Raw genomic sequence first — 20739 nt, 5'->3', positions numbered from 1 at the left:
AATGTAGTGAGCTTGGTGCCTAAAACATGATCTACAGTAACGGCTACTGTTGGCACGCGGTCGGGGGGCTCCTTCTCGCTTTTGCTCTCTCTGTCCAACTCTGTTACTCGCGTAGCTCTCAGGGAGAAAAAACACACGCGAGAGGGGGACGAGAAAAGTGAGAAGGGAACCGGTGGGGGGGATGCTAGCGTTCTTCGTCTCATCTGGGTTCTATAGCGGCAGGGCGAGAAACTGTGGAAAAGGGTGGGGGGGGGTCAGGGGCCGTGAAAGTAAGGAGAGAGCGAGGAAGGGGTGATACGAGGTGGGGGGAGGTGGAGGATTAAGAAACAATAAATCTAAGACCTCAGACTGAGGTTTGAAGAGTTATGGGCCGTTCAAATCACGTTTGGAAGTTCCCGTCTTGTTCCGACGACGTTTCCAAAATCGCTGAACGAGGCTAAAATCCAGAAACTGAGAAAGACTTGCTGGAGGACGCGAAATACTGAGGGAAGGAAAATAAGACAGGGAAAGGAGGGGTAATGGCTGGGAAATAGACAGATGTGTCAATCAGATGCAATTGTAAGCAGATGGGCACCAAGAGGCCAGCAGCCGCCTTCCCACTTTAACCAGAAACTGCAACAAAGCTACCAAAAGAAAAGGTCAACCACAACAAAAACACAGATGCTTCAAAACGAATTGTTTCTTTTAAAGAATTACATGTGTAAAATGTGAATTTGGCGGTTTTTACTCTGTTTAAAAGTCATATGCATAAAGACATATACATTCCAGCATTTCTGGTTAAAATGTTGTACACTTTTTTTGTAGACGGTCATGTGCTCTAGCAAACAAATCTTGGAAAGTTTTGATTTCTACATGGTGGCCGCCATAATAAAGGTTCGGTTGAATGTACAATCTCATTTTAATTTTGAGTTACTATAGCGAAGTATTGCATACTTCGTATCTTCGAAGAGTGTTTGGTTTGATCACAATTCTAAAAGATAGATACAGCTTTACGATTATTTCCCAAATCGGACGACCTCCTGGGGTTGTGCAGGGGGGGGAACTAAATCACGAGTGCTCCATCTATCAGTTTCAAACGATCTGCAAATCTAACGTTATATCCACCGTTTATATAACATCCATCACTGAAATGCTGTGAACAAACAAGCACACATCAACTTCTCTCACTATCGCAAGAAAGAGTAACGAGCTGCAGCCAATCTTGAAGGTAAGTGGGTCTTCCTATCGCTCCTCGGTTTTTTTCGCCTTGCCATGGGTGTGCTCTTCCGGGAGAATTGCCTAATAATTGACAAGAAAAGTTGTTAAGTAACGGTTTTTCGTGTTCGAACCTATACAAACTTTGGGGAACTGTATCGAGCACAGAAATACTACGTTATACGTCCAACTTGTTTTTTGAGAAGAAGAGAATGGAAGATAGCACGTTTAACATTGTAAAGAAGTCAGAATGCATGAAACAGCGTTAAATCCCCCCTTTATAGAGTACATAACATGAGGTCATGAAATTGACATTTCATGCAGTGTGTAATGTTGCCGTGTTTGAAAGTAAGCTGTCTGCCAAGTTTTAAGTTACTGGCTTAGAAAAAAGTGAGTAGACTCCGAATCACTCAAACGAGTCGTCCCTAGTCTGATTCACGAACCGCCGTGGATGTACGTCACTACATTTAGTCCCCGCCTACGTTTTGCTAGGACTGCACGCGAACTTCACTCTTCTCCCCCAGCTCGTGAGGCTCATTCGCGGTAGACCAATCACAGCAGACTAGACCATCTGCCCAATCACATCAGACTAGGCTAGCGGAAAGGAGGGGATTAGACAGATGAATTGCGGAACGAATAATTTGAGAGTCAGTCAAGAAGTAAGGTATAACTGCCTATTATAACGAAATAATTGTGTTTTTACACCTTGTATGTACATAAACTTGTTGTTGGACACAACATAGACCAAAGTAGGACCTTCAAAATCCCTAGGTATGTACTCTTTAAGATCAGAAAAATAGACTTACAATGTGACATCACACATTAGTGTATCTGCACAAAATAAAAACCTTAAATTAAACATAAGACACCTTAATATGAAAGATTTGTGAAATGGAACCACAAATCCCAGAAATGACCACTTTACAAAAGTGTGTGAAACAAAGAGAAACATCAAAGCAAAAGATAAAAAGCTCCTGTTAGGGGTGCAGTGTGTACTTTTTTGGAGGATCTATTGATTTCAATCTACATACACCTCGGGTCCCCTAGCATGGAATTCACCATTTTGTTTCTACAGTAGTCCTAAACGAACAATCTGCTGTACAGAGCGCGTTTTGTGAATACGTTTTCTCCTTCGGGAAAGAATCAAAAACATGACGGCATCTTTGTTCTGTGTCAACTGCCGTGGTGTTTCAAAAGGGCGGGGTGAGGGGTGGAATTAGCTGTTGGTTGGAATTCGAAACCTTATTGCTAGATGCCGCTAAATTTCAATCTCTGGACCTACGAGTTTACGTCATGCCTACACAGCATTAAGTGTCCTTATAACGTCCAATAAAACTGGGATGAATAAGAGACAGCGGCTCCTGATTCATCTTTATGGATGTGGCTAGATTGGATACATCCAAAATCTTGTGATATCTTGCCAGATGCACACCGTTTTCAGTCTTATCCTACTCCCGTACCTTTAAACCTAAAGATGTGTTTTTAGTTCTGTGTTCAACCTACACTGTAGGCAATGTTTTTGTTTATATTTGTGCATTATTATCCCCGCGACAGGCAATGGCCACTAGGCGTCAGTGTCCACAGGCACGTATCTGAAGAAGCGGTTCGTTGTGTAAGCTGTCTGAAGCGTTTAGCAGTGATAGCGGAAAGAAAAGTCACTTGCAGCTTGAGTTGTTACATACAGAAGAACAAGTAATTTATTTATATAACTCATTCATTCATGCGTTTGAGAAAACCCAACGCTGTCACAGAGTTTTTTATCTGAAGGGAGGGGGTTAAAGCAGACCAATCACAGTGCTTGCAGTCCACATTGCATTGACACGCTGTTTTTGGAGAGGTGGGCTTCAGGCTACGGCGTAGGGTACGCTTTTCTGCGTAGCCTATGCCGTAAGTCCAAGGCAGACGTAAAAATCTGCATTAAACCTACGATTTTGCAAGATTTTTGGCCATTGCTGTATCCCATCTAGCCTTGAACATCTTTTACTGCTTATGAATTCCAGTAAACCAGTGTGCTCGGATGACGGGTCGATGGAAAAAAAAATAAACGGTGGCCTATGCCATTACAAAAAGCAAGTTCAAAAGCAAATTACTTTTCTTTTATGCATATTTTTGCATAGATTTTTTCAGCTTTTGATTTCATTCTTTTGCTAATTGAAAATGAATTGAATGTGCAAATCCACATTGGGGCATTCAAATACTTTAAATGTTTCTTGTTAAGCTAGATCATTATAAATAATGCCACGATAACTTAAAACTTGATGTCGAGGTTGCGATGGTGTTTTAATCCCTATTGTGATGTTTGCTTGGCTTCTGAGAAAAAAATCAGTGCAGGACTTTTATAGAATCCATATGTTTTTGTGTAGTTGAGGGCACAATAATTCAAAAAATGACCTGCACGAATAAATAATTCATTAAAAAACACTGCAATATTTTGGGAAATATGACTGGTTAGTTTTGATTTCATGATGACTTATACATGGACATTCTAATGGGTTTAATGGTCATTATGGGAATTGGTTTAAATATAAACGTCAATGCTTTCTGTGGGTGTCTACTGGTGATGTGCTGGGTTCTGTTGGTGGGATGTTATTCGGTGACTGGGAAACAGCGGAGCACCATAAAAAATGCATCATACTGGAATTAGACCCAAAACACGCGTTTTGTACTGGTTTTAATGTTGAACAGCTGATGATTCATAAATGTGTTTCTCACAAAACCATATAATTTGTATTGTTTTCTAGCACGTCTGTTTGTTGGTTGACTGGTCAATAAGGCAATCTCAGCCTGTTGGTTGTGTGTAAAGAGTTAATATTTGGATGGCTTCTTGCTGGTGTGGAGGGGGTGGAGTCACAGGAACTGGCTTCCATTGAGAATTGAGCTGCCTGTGATTGAGCCGAACTATTCGTAGCCCGGGGGGAGGGTCTCTATCTTGCATTTTCTTTCCTTTGGATGTAGTGTTAAAATTTTCACAATGTAAGTGTTTTCGTACATTATACGTAATTGTAAATGTGAGGAATCATTCTCCCATGTGGGTGTATTATAGCACCCCTAAAATAATAATCATAGTCTCAATAAACGGTGTTAGATTTATAGCCTGTTGTTAGGGGAAAAATACACTGTAGACTATCATAAAAGACGGGGCTATTAAAAGAAATCTTGGCTGCGAGGTTTGTAACGGCCGTGTTTACGAGTCAACAATCTCAGCTGCCGCAAAGATAAACCAATCAATGTTGTTTATGAAATGCAAATACGTTTGTGACTTTGACTGACAATTTTGTCAGCTCACAGTTATTCTGTATGGATACAGATCACATTGATTCTTTCCTACAAAGCCAGTTAACACTGATCCCTTCTCTTGTTGTTTCTCCATTAAAATGGCATTGAAAACCATTGGTGGATCGCTCAGAGGTTCATCCACTTCCTAAAGGGCAATAAAACAACAGAGACTTGTTTCTTTGAGATTTATTGGCCTTTTGTAACAAGTAAATTGGAATTCTCCTTCACACAGGTCGCTTATAAACCGAAACGAGAGAGAATATGATAGAAAAGACATCCCCCCCAAAACATACATGGTTACAACAGTATGGGGAATATGACTGTAATGAGAAATGTTATTTAGATCTCATTACATTAGAGAAATCCCTTTTTAACAGATAATTGAACTAATTAAAAAAATAAAGATAACAGCCAAATTTTCTCCCCAGTGAATCTTTATCTCCGCGTTTTACTTCTCCAGTTTTAGTGTAACAGGATAAATCAGATTCAAAGTACTGTATCTACAAAATTAAAGCAAAATGAGGCGGTCTTTTGCTTTCATTCACACAATCAGGACAATTGTATTCAATCACATTCCACTGAATTACAGGCCACAGCACATTTGGACCGTGTCCAAGGGAAAGAAACCTACAGCAGCCGGGACGATCGCTCACGCGCCATGAGCCGAACTCCGCAGGCTGAAGGAGAAACGGACACGAGATAGCTCTGGGATTTAACACACATGGGAGGACAGACGTATCAGCCAGCGTTCCTCTGCTCAGCATGATGACATGATGTTTCGTGCTAGGACACCGTGTCCACAACGTCACCACAGAGCCATGACGGGCATTCCTGAGAGCAATCCTATCACTGGAACCTTGAAGTGGGTGACATGTGCCGCTTCAGTGAGATGCAAGGCAAAACAAATATTTATCTACCCTCATGTCTTCAAAACTTGTATATGACTATTTCTTTAGTAAGAGAGAAAAGTCTACTTTTGTGTCCATAGAAGTCAATGGGGTCCGGTTTTGTCTGGTTATAAACATTCTTCAAAATATCTTCTTTAGTATTCTGATAAAGAAACACAAGATAATTATAATACAATTAATAATAATAATAATAATAATTGATTATTATTATCATTAATGTTGCCATTATTTTTTATTATATTATTGTTTTATGTTATTATTAATAAAAATAGTAATAATACAATCACATCTGTTATTGTTTCAATTGTAAAAAAAAATATTTGATTCAACACAATTGTCTGCACCTATTCTCTTTCCATCCTTAAAACTTTTTTTAAAAAAGGTAACGTGACCTCAAGATATTTCAAAGCTCACGATCTGCTATTATCTTTCCATCTCATTGTATCCTTCAGAAGAGATGATGTAATGAGTCATTATTGCTTATAAAAGACCAGCTTGACCTTCATTTAATAGAAACGGCAAATCTTGCTTCAAAGAGCAACTTGTACCATCAACATTTTTTCATCCATTATGGTGGATTCCTGCAGAATGAGATCTCAGACTTCACTGGCACAGCTTTTCTGTATAACAGAGGTTTTGGGTTTCGGTTATTTGGATTAATGGTATCAGATATGAGAGACTGGGACTTTTTTTTGTAACTGTAAGCTACTAACAGTCACAATTGGGGCATGTTGTCACACACAAAAAATATATATGTATTAAATAAACTGTGTATTTTGGGGGTGTGAATGATGGAAGTAGTGGGCAAAAATTGAAGCAGAAGTTGTCTCAAAAGTGAACCTCAGAAATATTCACCGGAGTGTGACAACTAGCCCCAGGGCTTCTCCTTTTTCAGTCCTTCTCTCTTTCTTGCTCATCTTTTCTCTCTGTGTCAATGTATCTCCTATCTTCTCACATTTCTATCTCTCTCCCTATGCTATATTTTAATGCAGAAGAAGACTGCTGCCCATTGTTGCATTATTCTGGACATGCAACTAGACATTCAATCATTATTTTGCTCTCAAACGAGGCACTTGTGTGTTATTTAAACTTTATGTATCAAGAACTGATGCCCTGCAAAGGAATTTATCCTTATACCGTTCAGTACAAAGCAGGTAAATTATTTAACAATTGCACAATGGCGCCATGTAGTCCTGTTGCTTTTCGTTGTGGTTCTGTTGCTAATAAAAAAAAAAGAGTCACCGTGTAAATTTCTTTGTATTTAATTGTATGCCTAATTAGTTCCCAAACTGTGTATTGGAGAAGGTTGTGATGGATTTCTCCTAAAGTATGAGTGACCCCTGGTGGACGTTATGCGCAGTTGCATTATAGTTGTTCAAATAGCGTTCATTAATCCATGCACTGCATCACTCAGATGTTTTCAGTTCATAGGCTCACAAATGTTTTTTAGGATTATATTAAGTACAAATGTATTTATTTTAGGGCCCGTTTATTCCCCTTTTTTAAATTCTTTCAACAAGATGTAAATATCGAACAACATTTTAACTTGATAACATTTTAAACCAAGTCATTGAAAGACCACAAATTAATTCGTATTAGTTATTTTATTAGTTTTACACTTTCACACTATTACAACTGTTCAAATTGTTTTTCAGCATTAAAAATAAATGCCTGAAGTATTGATGTGAAGTAATGAAGATTCATTAATGGCAGCTGCTTCTCAGTAATGTCCTCTGGTTTCTCCATTTACTTGACAGAACACTGAAGTAACACTGGATCACCTGTTTAAAAAACCCACAAAAATCATAGTCAGAAACGGGTCAGTAATGAAAAATCTGGTAAAAAAATCCTCGGAAGTTACAGAAACAGCTATAATATAATATAAGGTTTGCCCAACTAATCTGAGCGGCTACTTATTGTAGTGAGCAAAAAAATTGTATATATATATAAATATATATATAGCATTTTTCCAAACAAATAAATGCAGTTCAAAGAGCTTTATAGTGTTTATTATAAAAACAAAATGTTTACACTGAAACTTTATAAATGATTCACTTAAAGCATTGAAAATAAATGGATGATATACTCTGTGTGTTTGTATGGTTAGAAATAAATGATGCTCTAAATAAAAGACCAAAAAGAAAAACCCTAAGCAAAAATGGCCTATAACTCTCAGACATCTGCTGGTCGCAGTGGACTGCAACTGTTGTTGATATGTGAATATTTTAGTCACTATTTTAACTAACAAAATCAAAACTGGCTAGTGGCACGGATTCAATGCAATCGTTCATCCTCAGGGACCAATTTACCTTCTATCTGTTTGAAGGCTGTTTTTGATTGAACCTTATTGAACTGTGGCCTGAATGCCCAAAATTTCATTAAACGTAATTACATTCGATTTCAACCTCATGAATATGTTTTCTGGAAAGAGATGAAACATGGTTGAAGCAGTTGGATTAGTCATTCTGATGGCACTGGCGTGCTCACTGGCTTACTTTCGGGGGATCCATTGTACAAATATTTTTGAGAAATGCACTTTGAATGGAAGCCAAAATTACAGTGTTTGAAATGAAGACTGAGACTGTTTCTTATTGTAAAATGTAAGTGGAACATGTCCAAAAATATCTGGTTAATGTGATAAATTACACCTTTATAAACCTGAGGGAAACTAATCTTATCCACTAACAATCCCCGTGGGACCAGTGGGCTAGAAATGTTCACATCAAGGGCCAAAAAGAGAGTTTGATATTCAATTCAATGACATTCATACATTTTTAAAAGTGCCTTGAGATATTCATAATGTCATGTTCTAAACTATAGTAGCTCACAAGCTTGATGTACTTAAGCCTTCCTGAGCCTGAGGTCCTTCTTTCCAAATAAACAAGTTCCCCATTTTAGCGGCATCTAGCGGTGAGGTTGCGAATTGCAACCACCCTTCCCTTTTGAAGCACTATGGTGGCTGACACAGAACTAAAATGCCATCAGGTTTTCACTTATTTGAAGTATCTATGAAATGCGCTCTGTAGAGCAGTTTGTCCATTTAGGGCTACTGTAGAAAAAACATGGTGAATTCCATGTAACGGGACCCCCGATGTAGGTAGATAGAAATAACTGATTCTGAGGTATAAAAAACATAACGCTTCATTATGTAAGGTCACTTTATACACCTCTGTAGACATAATTATGCATATTATATTTAATTTCTGTCCATAGATCCTCCAAAAACTACACACTGGACCTTTAATGCTACTCTAATTTACATTGTTTGCAAACTCTTACAAGCCTGTTACAACTACAGATGAAATTAGAAGGTAATCGAAAATAAGACACAATCTTTAAATAAATATATGTGTTTGCTTCAAAATCTATTCAGAGACCTGGAATTGGCTCAGCGTGTGCAATAAATCAACATTTCATTTTCATAGTTGTGTAAAGATGAAAAGAATGTATGAAATAAAAAACATGTAAATTAACACATTACATGACTCAATGTATAATAGATAAAGGACCCACCTCTGGACCCTCTCTGTTAGTTGGCTCTTTAGGTTTGGGGTTGGATCGGTTTTCCTTTAGGTCCTCTGTCTTTCTCACCTCCAGGTTTATTTCATATTGACCTCCACCAACATTCTGCATGAGAGAGAAGTAGAGCGAGAACTTTCCAGAATTTCTTAAAGGAATAGTTCACCTTCAGAATGAACATTCTGTGGTTATTTACACGCCCTCTTGTCATTTCAAACCCGTGTGACTTTCTTTCTTCTGCGGAACACAAAAGAAGATATTTTGAAGAATGTTGGTAACAAACACTGTTGGTTCCCATTGACTTCCATTGGTTTTGTGTACATACAACAGAAGTCAATGGGGTGCAACGGTTTTCAAAATATCTTTTTTTGTGTTTTGCAGAAGAAAGAAAGTCACACAGGTTGACAATGACAACAGGGCGAGTAAATGTGACCCCGGACCACAAAACCACTCTTAAGTAGCAGGGGAGCATTTTTAGTAAAAGACAAAAATACTACAAAATTATCGATTTTTATTTTTATGTCAAAAATCATTAGGATATAGAGTAAAGATAATGTTCCATGAATATATTTAGCAAATTTCCTACCTTAAATACATAAAAACTTGCGAGCCAATGGCCTGCCACAGTACCCCTGTTTAACAACTTTAAAGGCAATTTTCTCAATATTTGGATCTCTCAGATTCCTGAGGTTTAAAATGTTGTATCTGAGCCAGATATTGTCCTATTCAAACAACTCATACATCAATAGAAATCCTATTTATTCAGCTTTAAAATTATGTACATGTGTCTATTTAAAAGAAAATTGACCCATAAGACTGGTTTTGTTGTCCAGGGTCACAAATGATGACAGAACAACTGTAAGATGAAAACTAGCTTTTCCTCAAAAGAATGTGAGAATTGTCTATAGTGTCATAGGGTCTTATGTCATAGAAGAACCATTTTTAGTTCTCCAAAGAACCTTTCAAGTCAAAGGTTCTTGAAAGAACAATTTATCTCTTAGCCTTGTAATCGGTAGAGCTTTGTGGCTATTTCTGGTTCCACAAACTTATTCACGTAACAGGGCTTTGAAGAACCCAGAACCCAAGACACTGATCTAGAGAACGTAATAATGTTAAGAATAACATTTGAATACCTTTTTAAGCTCAAAAATGGTTCTTGACTAAAAAATCGAATTCCGTATTTTATGAACTTGTAATAGAATGATTACACGCCTTACCAGTCTCCTGACACTCTTGATTTCGGTGATCTGGTACACATGTGGATCGTGGTAGAAGCGATTAAAAGACTCGACAGCAAACGCAGCACAGGCATGTACCTCTGGATCTCCAGGGTCAACATCTACTCCTTGACCAGCGGGATCCGCCATGGCCGCCACAGCCAGAAGAAACACGATTTTGAGGAACTCCAAGAAACGACCCATTGTTATGAGATCTATAAAACACTTAATGGGAGCTTGCGGGAACTGAATAATACACACGGGCGCAGCAAACATCTTGGCATATCTCTTTGTCAGGCTAGATAAATATTTGCTTGCCCTTTGGATTTTCAAAGCTGTCTTTCTGATGAGGGCAGCAACAAATATATCAGCTCGATATCAAAGAACTGCTTTCAAGTTAAAGGTTCACAATGTGCCCTTGACGTACAGTTCCATCTTAGACCAGAACTATTAAATAAAAACAATGCCCGGCTAAGACATAGCCGTTCTAAAACTACCATCTGAAGCTTCTTGGCAAGGTCAGTGTGATATTTTCGAGCTCTTATTTAATGAGCCCGGTTGGAATAAGATGGCCAAAGAGTTCCAAAGAGTCATCCATTTATAACATGTTGAGGTCCGAAATAAGAGAATGGGAAAGATGGAGTGTGTGCGTTTGCCACAATAAGTGTGAAGTTATAGGGATAGTTCACCCCCCAAAAAAACATTCTGTCATCATTTACTCACCCTCGAGATGTTGCAAATCTGTGTAAATCTTGTTCTGATATACACAAAGAAAGATATTTGGAAGAATGCTTGTAACCAAACAGTTCTTGGCCACCATTGACTACCATTGTAGGACATTTTGTTCTGTAAATTTCTTTGTTACGTTAAACACAAAATAAGATATTTTGAAGAATGAAGGAAAGCAAACAGTTCTGGTCTGGTTACAAGTCTTGATAAATATGTTTCTCTCTGTTCATCGGAGCAAAGAAATTGATACAGACTTAGAACAACTTGGGTGAGCAAATGATGACAGAATTGACATTTTGGGTGAACTGTCCCTTTAAAAAGGAAAAAGCCCCCAAAATATTTACTTTAAAAAATATAGTTTGTAAGTTGTTTTTTGATAAAAGTGTCTGCTGCATGTATTATGCAAATAACACAATAAGATCTTATCATTTCACTAATTTGAAAACGACACAATAATACAATTGATGCTTTAGATAAGCTGGCTCCAAAAGGCAGTAAAATACAATATAGATAAAAATGCATAAATTTAATTGCATTTATTGCATATAGTTTCAAGGAATACTGTAAAATCACACTTTAAAAAAGAATAAACATAGTTAGGAATCAATTATAAAGATACACAAAAACAATGCTCTTCAAATCAGCTGGGTGATGTTTTCTTGAACCTTATCTGATCGATGACATCGCTGGAGTGTAGGAATAAAAGACACCAGAAGGCGGCCCAGGTTAAGACGCAGCTTCTGAAATTTGGAGCGCTCGACTTTCTCCTCCCTGACCTTTGATAACTCACTCTTCAGTTGATCACACAAAGCAGAAAGACTCATCATCTCTGCCTCCACCCTTTCCAGCTAGACAACATGAAAACAGGTTATATACAATAAACCGTTCATACGGTATTCTGAAAAACACATGTCCCGTTGTAAATCCTATCAAGTGGTTTATTTTATTGGCACGCAAGCATGAAAACAAATTCATTCTTAAAGGTAACAATCACCCTTATGTATTTCAAACCTACGTGAGTCTTTGAGAAAGGTCTCAGTGGTTTTGTGTCCATACTATGGAAGCCAATGGGGGCCGATATAGTTTGGCTTCAACATTCTTCAAAATATCTTCCTTGGTATTTTGCAGAAGAAGGTCAAATAGATTTGGTGTATCAACATGTTTAGCATCTTTCTGGGGCCATTATATTATATTTAAATTATTTTCTTGGTTAACATTTAATCATAATTGGGGTGTTCGTTTTTTTTCTCTGTGTTGTTGTCAGGTCTAAGATCTGTGTGACACTTAACCTTGAGGAAAGCAGATACTGCATGTTTGTTTTCTCTTATCATCGTTTTCTTTTGGAATTTTTATAGCTACAGAGACATGGATCTATGTTTTGGTTAACTGAAAGTCACAAAGTTCATACACTCTCTCTGTTTGTGTCTCACATTCTTTCATATTTTACTCTCCCTCATGTCGTTCCAAACCTGTATGACTTTCTTTCTTCTGCAGAACACAAAAGAAGAATTTCGAAGAATGTTGGTAACCAAACAACATTGCCCTCATTGACTTCCAATGTATGGACACAAAACCATTTAAAAAAATACTCTTTTGTGTTCTACACAACACTCTTCCTACAGAAAGAGTCCTACAGACAGTTTCAAAGTGACAACATAAACAAACATTACTAATAATTTACGCGTTCATGGACTGCACTTAACTTCCGATACACATTCACAAACAGTAGAGTGCTTGTCGAATATTTCTGATAACAAGCAAAAGAAACGAGAAGAACCGTGACTTGGCAAAACTTGTCTCTCCAATGACCCCGTCACCCTTTATTCACACTCTCCACCGGCCTGATACAGCAACTTTGACTCCAAAGGCATTAGTATGAGGCGGGACCTCGATGGCAGATCATAATTACCAATGAAAAGTCACACTTTCGGCTGTTATCCTAATATAAGAGTGTAGTTTCCATTACAAGAAACATATTTTTTTGGTTTTTATATTTTTATTCACTTTTAACATTCAGATTAATAAACAGATTTTTGGTGGGCGGAGTTTCGGTAAGAGGGCGTATCCTTAGGGTTCATAAAAATGGCTAAAAAAGTGCTAGCAATGAGTATGACAGCCTGCTACTTATGAGGTCACACCTAAAGACCCCCAATTACATTGCTTCGCCCACCCGTAATGAGTATTCACTCTCCGGGATTGTGGCGAAACCGATGTTGCTCCTCCCACTGATGGTGTTTGCTCTGATCTGTATGTCGTATTGTCAAAGTCAAATTCCCTATCATCATTTGAGGACCTGAAAAAGATTATTAAGTTTATTCATCCACACATTTAAAACATTTACCAGTCGGACATTCTCCCCGCCCATCAGTCATTTCATCTATTTATCAATGCATTAATCTATTTGTGTACATCTGCTTTAAAGATGTAGATGCTTCATCTGCTAGATGAAGATGCGTGTTCCTTTGGGGCCAGCGGCACTGATGGCACGGATCTCGGCGAACAGCTCTTTTCTCAGAGTTGAAGAGAGCGAGAGGATCGCTCTCAGAATGGCTCCATCCTTTGCCCTATAGTGAGGTCAAGGGTCAGAGGTCCAGAGTATATATTTTTATTATAAAAGCAGAAAAGCTCATCATCAAAATCAACAGTTCTGTTTCTGTAACAACATATATATTTCTCATAAAGGTAAAGTACTGTGTATGTCCGTCACATCTAAATGTGATGATGGGCACCATGACTCGCTATGCTCCGATGGCTTCGATGTAAGACTGAGAGAGGAGACCCACTCTCATCCTGTCTCTGGTCTTGGTAAAAACAATCGCTTCTTTAACCTGACACATGGAACCTGATTTGAACCTGTTGTCTTACACACCAACTGCAACATGACATCTAACCGCTCTCTTCTTGCTTAATCCAAAGCTTGAAAATATCAAAATAACAACGTGTGCAGTTAACAACTGCAGAACTCAAAATGCAAAGAAACTGTTTGAAGGTGAATGCTATGGTGCTTAGTACCTAAGCATCTAAAGTGAGGTAGTCCAGGCCTTTGATGCAAGTCCAGTCTATCCAGATCTGTCTGGCACGAACGTCTGGGTCGTAAGCATTATTTGCTATGCAAGTCACATGCAAAACTTCAACTAGAACTTGGAACCCAACATTTTGTGATGTTGGAGGTTAACAATGAGAGTATGAGAGAACTCACCAACCAACTCAGCTATTACACTGAACGGCCAGGTGTGACTTGTGGAATTAGTATGAAGAAATTTATGACTGATTTGGATGAAGAGAAAAATTCCAGAGATTCGAAGCTTTAAACCTGAAAGACTTTTAAATAAATGTTTGACTGATCTGGTTTTCTGCTTAATGCCAAATTAATGGATATATTGTTCAAGAATATTGTTCAATAATTAAATATAGTCATACATAATGAATAAAAAGGAATTCCATAAATAATCATTACAGTATATAAAAGATCAAATCCGTGTCAGATTCAAGTCACTAATGCTTGCTTAGATATCACTGGATCTGCACCGGCATACTTTCACACCCTCCTTCACTCCTACAACCCATCAAGAAGCCTGCGTTCAGCAAACCATCGACGTCTTGTATTGCCTTCTCAAAAGGGCAGCAAATCACTTTCTATCCACGAGACCATTTCAAACCCCTTTTTTTTTCAATAAAAGTTTAGTTTTCTGATGAAATAGATTAATATCTTAGTTATGCTTTCCTCCGAAACTAATTTCTTACATTCAGATTTACATTTTTGCGTCCAAAGATAAAAGATCATAAATACATTTTAGTCAAGTGACCATAAACAGAACTATCCCAACTTCCGAAATTGCATATCACTTTCGTTTCAATTACCACACTTGAATGAAAGAAGGTGCATGTGTAAAAACACACGCACACGAAACACACACGATGCATGTCACTTACTGTGCTCAAAGGAATGACACTTTTTCTATCTCAGGCCATCAACAAAAACACTGCTTTGTTGACTTGCACGCAGGAGTTTCTTCTGCATGTGTCCAGAAATAGCGTTGTCTATGAGCCGATGGTGTCACAATGCCACTGTCCTTCGTTGTGATTGTCAATCATATTAGATTTTCTTTATTGTTTCTGAGTAAACTATTGAACATTAGCAACATCACACTGTCTCGAGAGGAAACAATAAAACTGGGTAATAATGAAGATTACATTTTATTTTACTTTTATTTGGAGATCTGTATTATTTTGAGATCATCAAAAATTAAGTCGAATTTGAAAACTCGTGTCATCCTTTCTGTAATTTAAACCTGCATACGACTCTTCTGTGCTACACAACAGAAGATATTTTGAGAAATGTCTCAGTGGTTTTGTTCCATACAATTAAAGACAGGGTCCGTTGTTGTTTGGATACCAACGTTCTTTAAAAGATGTGTTTTAGAGAGAAGAAAGTGCCTAAGGTTTAATGAAATGAGATATTTTAAATGATGACTTTTTCCATTTTGTGGTGAACTGTCCCTTTAATATTGCACACTTACAATTTCAACCAATCAACATTTCAAGTATCTGATTATGTTACAAGTCATTGAGTACTTAAAGAATAAGTATATTAAGTCCTGCAACTTATTTTGTAGTACAGAAGCACACTGTATGTGTAACAAACATGTCCCCTAAATATTATTCTTTCATATAGTTTTTGGTTTGTTCAATGTATGTCTAATAAAACTAACATCAAAGTGTAAAGCTTTCAGACATTATAGTCACAAGAATATGAAAATCCACACTTCTTTAAATATTTTTTAGAGTACCTGAGGTCTCTGTCTCACAACTAGGCTTTCACACACAAACACAAACCCCCTCTTCTAGACTTTTCACCAGGGCTGCACTTTCAGCTCCGACACAAACTGCCCATGGGGCTCCTTTGCCCCCGCAGGCAGCAGTGCCAAGTACACTGGAGTGACAGCGCCCTCATCTGGTGACTTGGGTGCATTTGGTCCAGCCATGTCAGTTTTGACCCATCCTGGACAGCAGGCATTGCACAGGATCTCATCTCCAGGCCTCTCTTTGCTCAGATGTCGGGCCATGATTCTAGTCAGTGTGGTGAGGCCGGTTTTGGAGATGCCATACGCAGTGCCGGGCCAGCCTCGTTCTTCGTGGGTCCCTGCTTGAGCGTCACTGACGAATCGCTCCATCAACCCGACCAGTTCTTCCTCTGTGATGTCGTTGCTACGAAATCGGGCCTGGAGTTCTGCACTACAGCGGGCCAAAGCCATTGAGCCCATCATGCTGGAGACATTCACAACCCGACCTGTGAAGATGCACAGAATGTATTTGAAAGGTATGAACCGGAACAACAGGTTCTGCAACAAAACTGTTGCATATGACTCACCTCCAGGTTTGATAATGGGCAAGAAGACATTGCACATATCTCTTGTGGCAAAGAAATTGGTCTTTAATGTCACATCTGCCTGGGTCTTAAAGGGTGTTGGGTCTGCCACTGTCATGAAGAAATGAATTATTTTAATATTTTTTTGTGTAATGGTGCTATGACAACATGTTTAAAATTATATATTTATAAAATCGACTACTTTTGAAGGCAATTCCGGCGTTGTTGATGAGCACGTCCACGCCCCCGTACTTCTCCTTAAAGAAGTCGCGTGCGGTGCCGACGCTTTTTGGGTCATTGATGTCCATCTGATGGAAGATGGGTGACAGACCCTCTTTCTTCAGACTCTCCACCGCGGCGGTTCCTCGTCCCACATCCCGGGCTGTCAAGTATACGTCCCCGGCATATTGTTTACACAGTGCCCGCACGATAGCGAAGCCGATGCCTTTGTTTGCACCGGTTACCAGGGCTACTTTGCTGTTACTCATTGCCTAAAATGCGTCTGCAATGAAAATAAAAGAAACCAATCCTATATGACTATATAATATAATAAGTATTTTCATTAAAGCGTTAAAGTAAACTCACCTATCGTACACTCAACAGAACTCCGAAGCGTGTGGAGCAAGTATTTCTACGTCGCTTGTAATGCGCAGGCGCAGAAGCCGCGTTTACATAAAACATTCGCTTCTCGATATACATAAGAACCAACTTGAACACACAGCGAACGTTGAAGGGTGGGTGCATAAACATACTCCGCATTGACCACTGAATCGTATGTCAACGACGACGCCATATTGGGAAAGGCAAGACTACAGTACAAACACATACAAATGAACGGGGGAGATGCGGTTTTTCTATATAAAAAGCGCACAACGTTTACACTTCTCAAAACATTTATGACTTTATTTTCTTTAATGGTCAGAATTGATGTCCTTGAATATTACTTCATTATCTTGGAAAAAACCCAACTGCCTCGTTCAGCTCTTTAAAGAGCCAATTTGCCCGCTCCAATATGGCGGCGCTGTTGACGAGGTGTACATCCACGGCCGCCGTAGTGATGCAAGATCTCTGCTAAAATTACAATTAATTACATTAGCTAACGCCTGCGCATACCCCAACCCTAAACCTAACCTTACAATAATAAAAAATAGAAATTAACTGTTGTCAGCGTGACAAATTATGCGGTATTGGAGTGCGCATGCCCAGTGGAGGTTGCTGTATCCCTTCTAGCCATGACCGGACCAAAGCGCTCATGTTTGGAAAAACATGGTTGTTGCTAGAAGGGATACAGCTGCCGCCGGAAGTTGTGCAAAATCTCGCCAAATAATCACAATAAATTACATTAGCTAAAGCCTTGACCTACTCCAACCCTTAAACTAACTCTACAAAAATAAAAAACATTAATCAACTGTTTTCAGCGTCACAAACATTATGCGGTATTGAAGTGCGCATGCCCAGTGGAAGTAGCTGTATCCCTTCTAGTCAAAACCGAAAAACATGAGTGTTTTCAAACCTATCCCGATTGGTTTAGAAACAATGACGTCACTAAGAGGGACGCAAGTGGTTTGTATTGAGGCGTTGCTTGGTGGATCTGACCATGTGGATGTTTATTTTGTGTTTATCTAACTTCAATGTAATGACATCACGTTAGATATGAGTTTCGAGTGCTGCTGTGTACACTATATAGGATGAATAAAACCGGGTCTCGTGCTGGCAGGCGAGCAAGAATAAGACGTCGGAAAAAGCACGAGGATGTTTCCAAAGGTACTTTTCTGTACTGCGGTGTGTGCTGTTAAAGAGTGCATCATATTTAGGAGGCTTATAAACATTTTGTTCGCGTTTTGCTCTTGTAGTTACTCTGTCTCACGAAGTCCAGTTTGTTCGTTTGAGGAAATTGCTGAAGGAAAGAGGATTCCCTTCTCAGCACCTCATCCCTGTCAATTTCAATGGTAAGAGTCTAATGAAGGTATTTAAGTGTACATTTCAATGGTAGGAGTCTAATGTAAATATTTAATTGTACATTTTATTCCCAGTGCATGTAGATATAACCATATAAGTTACTTTATGTGCAGATACTGGAAGGGGGCTTATGGCTACTCACCCTATCAAGGTAAATACATGTAGGTACACAAACGAATGTGTTTAAGTTATCAAGATACCTGTAATGTACATGTACACCAAAATATTCCTGTAATGTATAATAAATCTGTTTTCTGCTTTGAAGGCTAATGGCACGGTAATTTCGTTGCCTGAAAACTGCTTGTTGACTACCGTCACAGTTCTCAGCAGTTACATGGGAGAATTTATAAAAAGGTTTCAGTGAATTTATTAAGTTGTCTTATGATGTCACCAGTAAAACATGGCTTTTGTGCATCATATTAACTGTAATTTCTCTCTGTCTTTAGATATCAGCCTCCGATATCGCCTCTCGTGGCTCTTTGTAGCTTTCTCGTTGCTGAGAGGCATCGTGGAGACACATCAGAGTGGAGTCCATACATCCATGTCCTTCCAAAGTTTTACACATGCCCTGTGTGCTTCCCCGATGACATCATTCGCCTCTTGCCTGGGAGTCTCTGGAAAAAAGCCACGGAGCAGAAAGAACAGTTTGAGGACCTCTATTCGTCTTCCCTTACGTTCTTTCGTTCCCTTCAGCCACTTTTTAGCCAGCCACTAGAGAAGCTGTTTACCCAGGATGCACTGCGGTGGGCCTGGTGCAGCGTTAACACGCGGACAGTGTATATGGAACATGATCAGAGTAACTATTTGTCCCGGGAGAAGGATGTCTATGCTCTCGCTCCGTACCTTGACCTGCTGAACCACTGTCCGAATGTTCAGGTAAGAACACGTAGAATTTGCCGTTGTATATTTCTTCGTGAGTATAATGTAAACAAGGCAATCGTGATGAAATACAATATACTTTGTTTACAGGTTAAAGCCGGCTTTAACAAAGAAACTCACTGCTATGAGATTAAAAGTGTTCACGGATGTAAAAAGTTCCAGCAAGCATTTATCAACTACGGCCCTCATGACAACCATAAACTACTTTTGGAATATGGTTTTGTTGCTTCTGGCAATCCTCACAGCGTAGTATATGTTGATTTAGGTAAGGAGAATGCAATTTGAAAAATAAGACGGTTGACAAATAATGTGGACATTAAACTTTTTAATCTAAAATTAAGATTTCAGCTTGAAATGTATATGGACAGCAATGTTTAAAAGTGTAGGCTTATTCATTCTTTATCCCCCAAATGTCTAGAATAATATGGAATAACATAAACATTTAATAGAAAATTAATAAATAATTCAAATAGTCAGGCTTTGGCTAGAATTCAATTTTTTTTAACTTTTGGCATTTTATTGACATTCTTTCGCGCTGATTTAAGCAGTTTTATAGGAGTTCACATCTTTTCTGGCTTCTTTTTGTTTCTTATTTGGTCCAAGTCATTCCAATAACTTTTCATATACTTTCTGTATTAAGAATTTGTTCGTTTCATAATAAAAGGATTTAATTTAATGTCACAATTATATTTTTTCTCCGCATAACTAATTTCAAACATTTAGGCATATACCTATAATTCAAAAAGTTTTAAATATGATGAGAAAACATTTGTCAAATGATCCCAAACTTTTGAACAATAGTGTGTATATTTGATATTATAATATGCTGTTACTGCTCAAAATCTTGCATCAACAATCCGTGCTGTTTTTTTTTTTCAGAAGTTCTACAATTGTGCCTAGATAAAAAGGATACACAGCTATCACAGAAACTATTGTACCTAAAGGACAATGATTTTTTACAGTAAGTTAGTTACATAGATATTTCACTTTTTTAGTTGTTGTTATATATTGCAACACTCTACAAAAAGTTCCAAAAAAAGAAACCCTGTCTGCTGTTTCTCTTTCACAGCAACCTGACCTTCAGTATGGATGGTCCTTCTTGGAGACTGATGACTGCATTTAGACTTCTGTCTCTGAAACCTGAGCAATAGTGAGAAATGACCATTTTCACTTTGAATAAAGTCTGATAATGCAAAGTACATGAAGTCTTGGTGGTGTTGTGATACTTCTGCTTGCATATGTGTGGAGTGTCTTTTTCTCAAAAATGAAGTGCCTAATCGACAGCATTTTCATGTTGACATCTTTGCAGTGCTTGTTGGAAAAATGTCCTTTTGGGGGCATCAGTGAGCCGGCCTCAAGAACAGTGGTGCATTGACTCTGCCCTAAAGCTTTGCAATAACCTCACTGAAGACAATGTCAAAGCTCTAGAGAGGGTAGGTCTAGCATAAATCTATTGAATCATATTTCTTTAATTAAAGATATGAAACTCATTATAACACAAGTATTTTCATTTGGACAGCTATCTCATCTCCAACAGTGTACAGACCATTCTCGGCTTGAGCAACTGCGTGTGGTGGAGAGTCTGAGACAAGAGGAGCAAAGGATTTTGGAACACACACAAGTGCTTCTAGAAAACCTCGAGAGACAACAGTCGCTGTGGTAACAGTATAGGGCAGTGTGAACACTAAAA

General features: G+C 38.5%; 4 protein-coding genes and 1 long non-coding RNA gene across 6 annotated transcripts in view; 2 read left to right on the top strand and 3 right to left on the bottom strand.

Annotated features, from left to right (window-relative positions):
• The window catches only part of LOC130439802 (uncharacterized), a 49851-nt gene extending 44391 nt beyond the window's left edge, over nt 1-5460 (top strand). The window contains exon 4 of the long non-coding RNA XR_008909495.1: nt 5060-5460. This is a non-coding gene — a long non-coding RNA (uncharacterized LOC130439802). The remainder of the gene's footprint in view (nt 1-5059) is intronic.
• Nucleotides 5461-6963: 1503 nt separating this feature from the next.
• LOC130435132 (cystatin-1-like) lies at nt 6964-10387 on the bottom strand. Its single transcript, XM_056765474.1, has 3 exons — nt 10115-10387; nt 8892-9005; nt 6964-7159 (listed from the first exon to the last, which is right to left on the bottom strand). Exons 1-3 carry the CDS (start codon nt 10316-10318, stop codon nt 7082-7084), a joined length of 396 nt encoding a protein of 131 aa, XP_056621452.1. The 5' UTR covers nt 10319-10387; the 3' UTR covers nt 6964-7081.
• A 1091-nt stretch (nt 10388-11478) lies between these two features.
• morc3b (MORC family CW-type zinc finger 3b) lies at nt 11479-14410 on the bottom strand. The gene is given in 8 exon segments (XM_056767113.1): nt 11479-11691; nt 13014-13102; nt 13105-13136; nt 13276-13407; nt 13535-13797; nt 13856-13950; nt 14043-14110; nt 14388-14410. Coding segments are annotated over 8 exon segments (915 nt in total).
• A 517-nt stretch (nt 14411-14927) lies between these two features.
• cbr1 (carbonyl reductase 1) lies at nt 14928-16949 on the bottom strand. Of its 2 annotated transcripts, none has more exons than XM_056765455.1 (4): nt 16797-16949; nt 16414-16713; nt 16215-16322; nt 14928-16133 (listed from the first exon to the last, which is right to left on the bottom strand). In XM_056765455.1, the coding sequence occupies exons 2-4, from the start codon at nt 16697-16699 to the stop codon at nt 15697-15699; spliced, it is 831 nt and encodes a 276-aa protein (XP_056621433.1). In that variant the 5' UTR covers nt 16700-16713; nt 16797-16949; the 3' UTR covers nt 14928-15696. The 2 variants fall into 2 exon arrangements, with proteins under 2 accessions (XP_056621433.1, XP_056621440.1); XM_056765462.1 differs by having other exon boundaries at nt 16414-16740; nt 16797-16913.
• A 43-nt stretch (nt 16950-16992) lies between these two features.
• Nucleotides 16993-20720, top strand: setd4 (SET domain containing 4). The gene is made up of 10 exons (XM_056765437.1): nt 16993-17975; nt 18065-18160; nt 18284-18321; nt 18436-18524; nt 18617-19046; nt 19140-19314; nt 19929-20010; nt 20119-20199; nt 20359-20482; nt 20569-20720. Exons 1-10 carry the CDS (start codon nt 17900-17902, stop codon nt 20710-20712), a joined length of 1335 nt encoding a protein of 444 aa, XP_056621415.1. The 5' UTR covers nt 16993-17899; the 3' UTR covers nt 20713-20720.
• Nucleotides 20721-20739: the final 19 nt, after the last annotated feature.

Source organism: Triplophysa dalaica, chromosome 2 (assembly GCF_015846415.1).
Source record: "Triplophysa dalaica isolate WHDGS20190420 chromosome 2, ASM1584641v1, whole genome shotgun sequence".
Lineage (NCBI taxonomy): Eukaryota > Metazoa > Chordata > Actinopteri > Cypriniformes > Nemacheilidae > Triplophysa > Triplophysa dalaica.
Note: the sequence above shows the minus strand (reverse complement) of the source record. Positions and strands in the feature narration are given on the sequence as shown.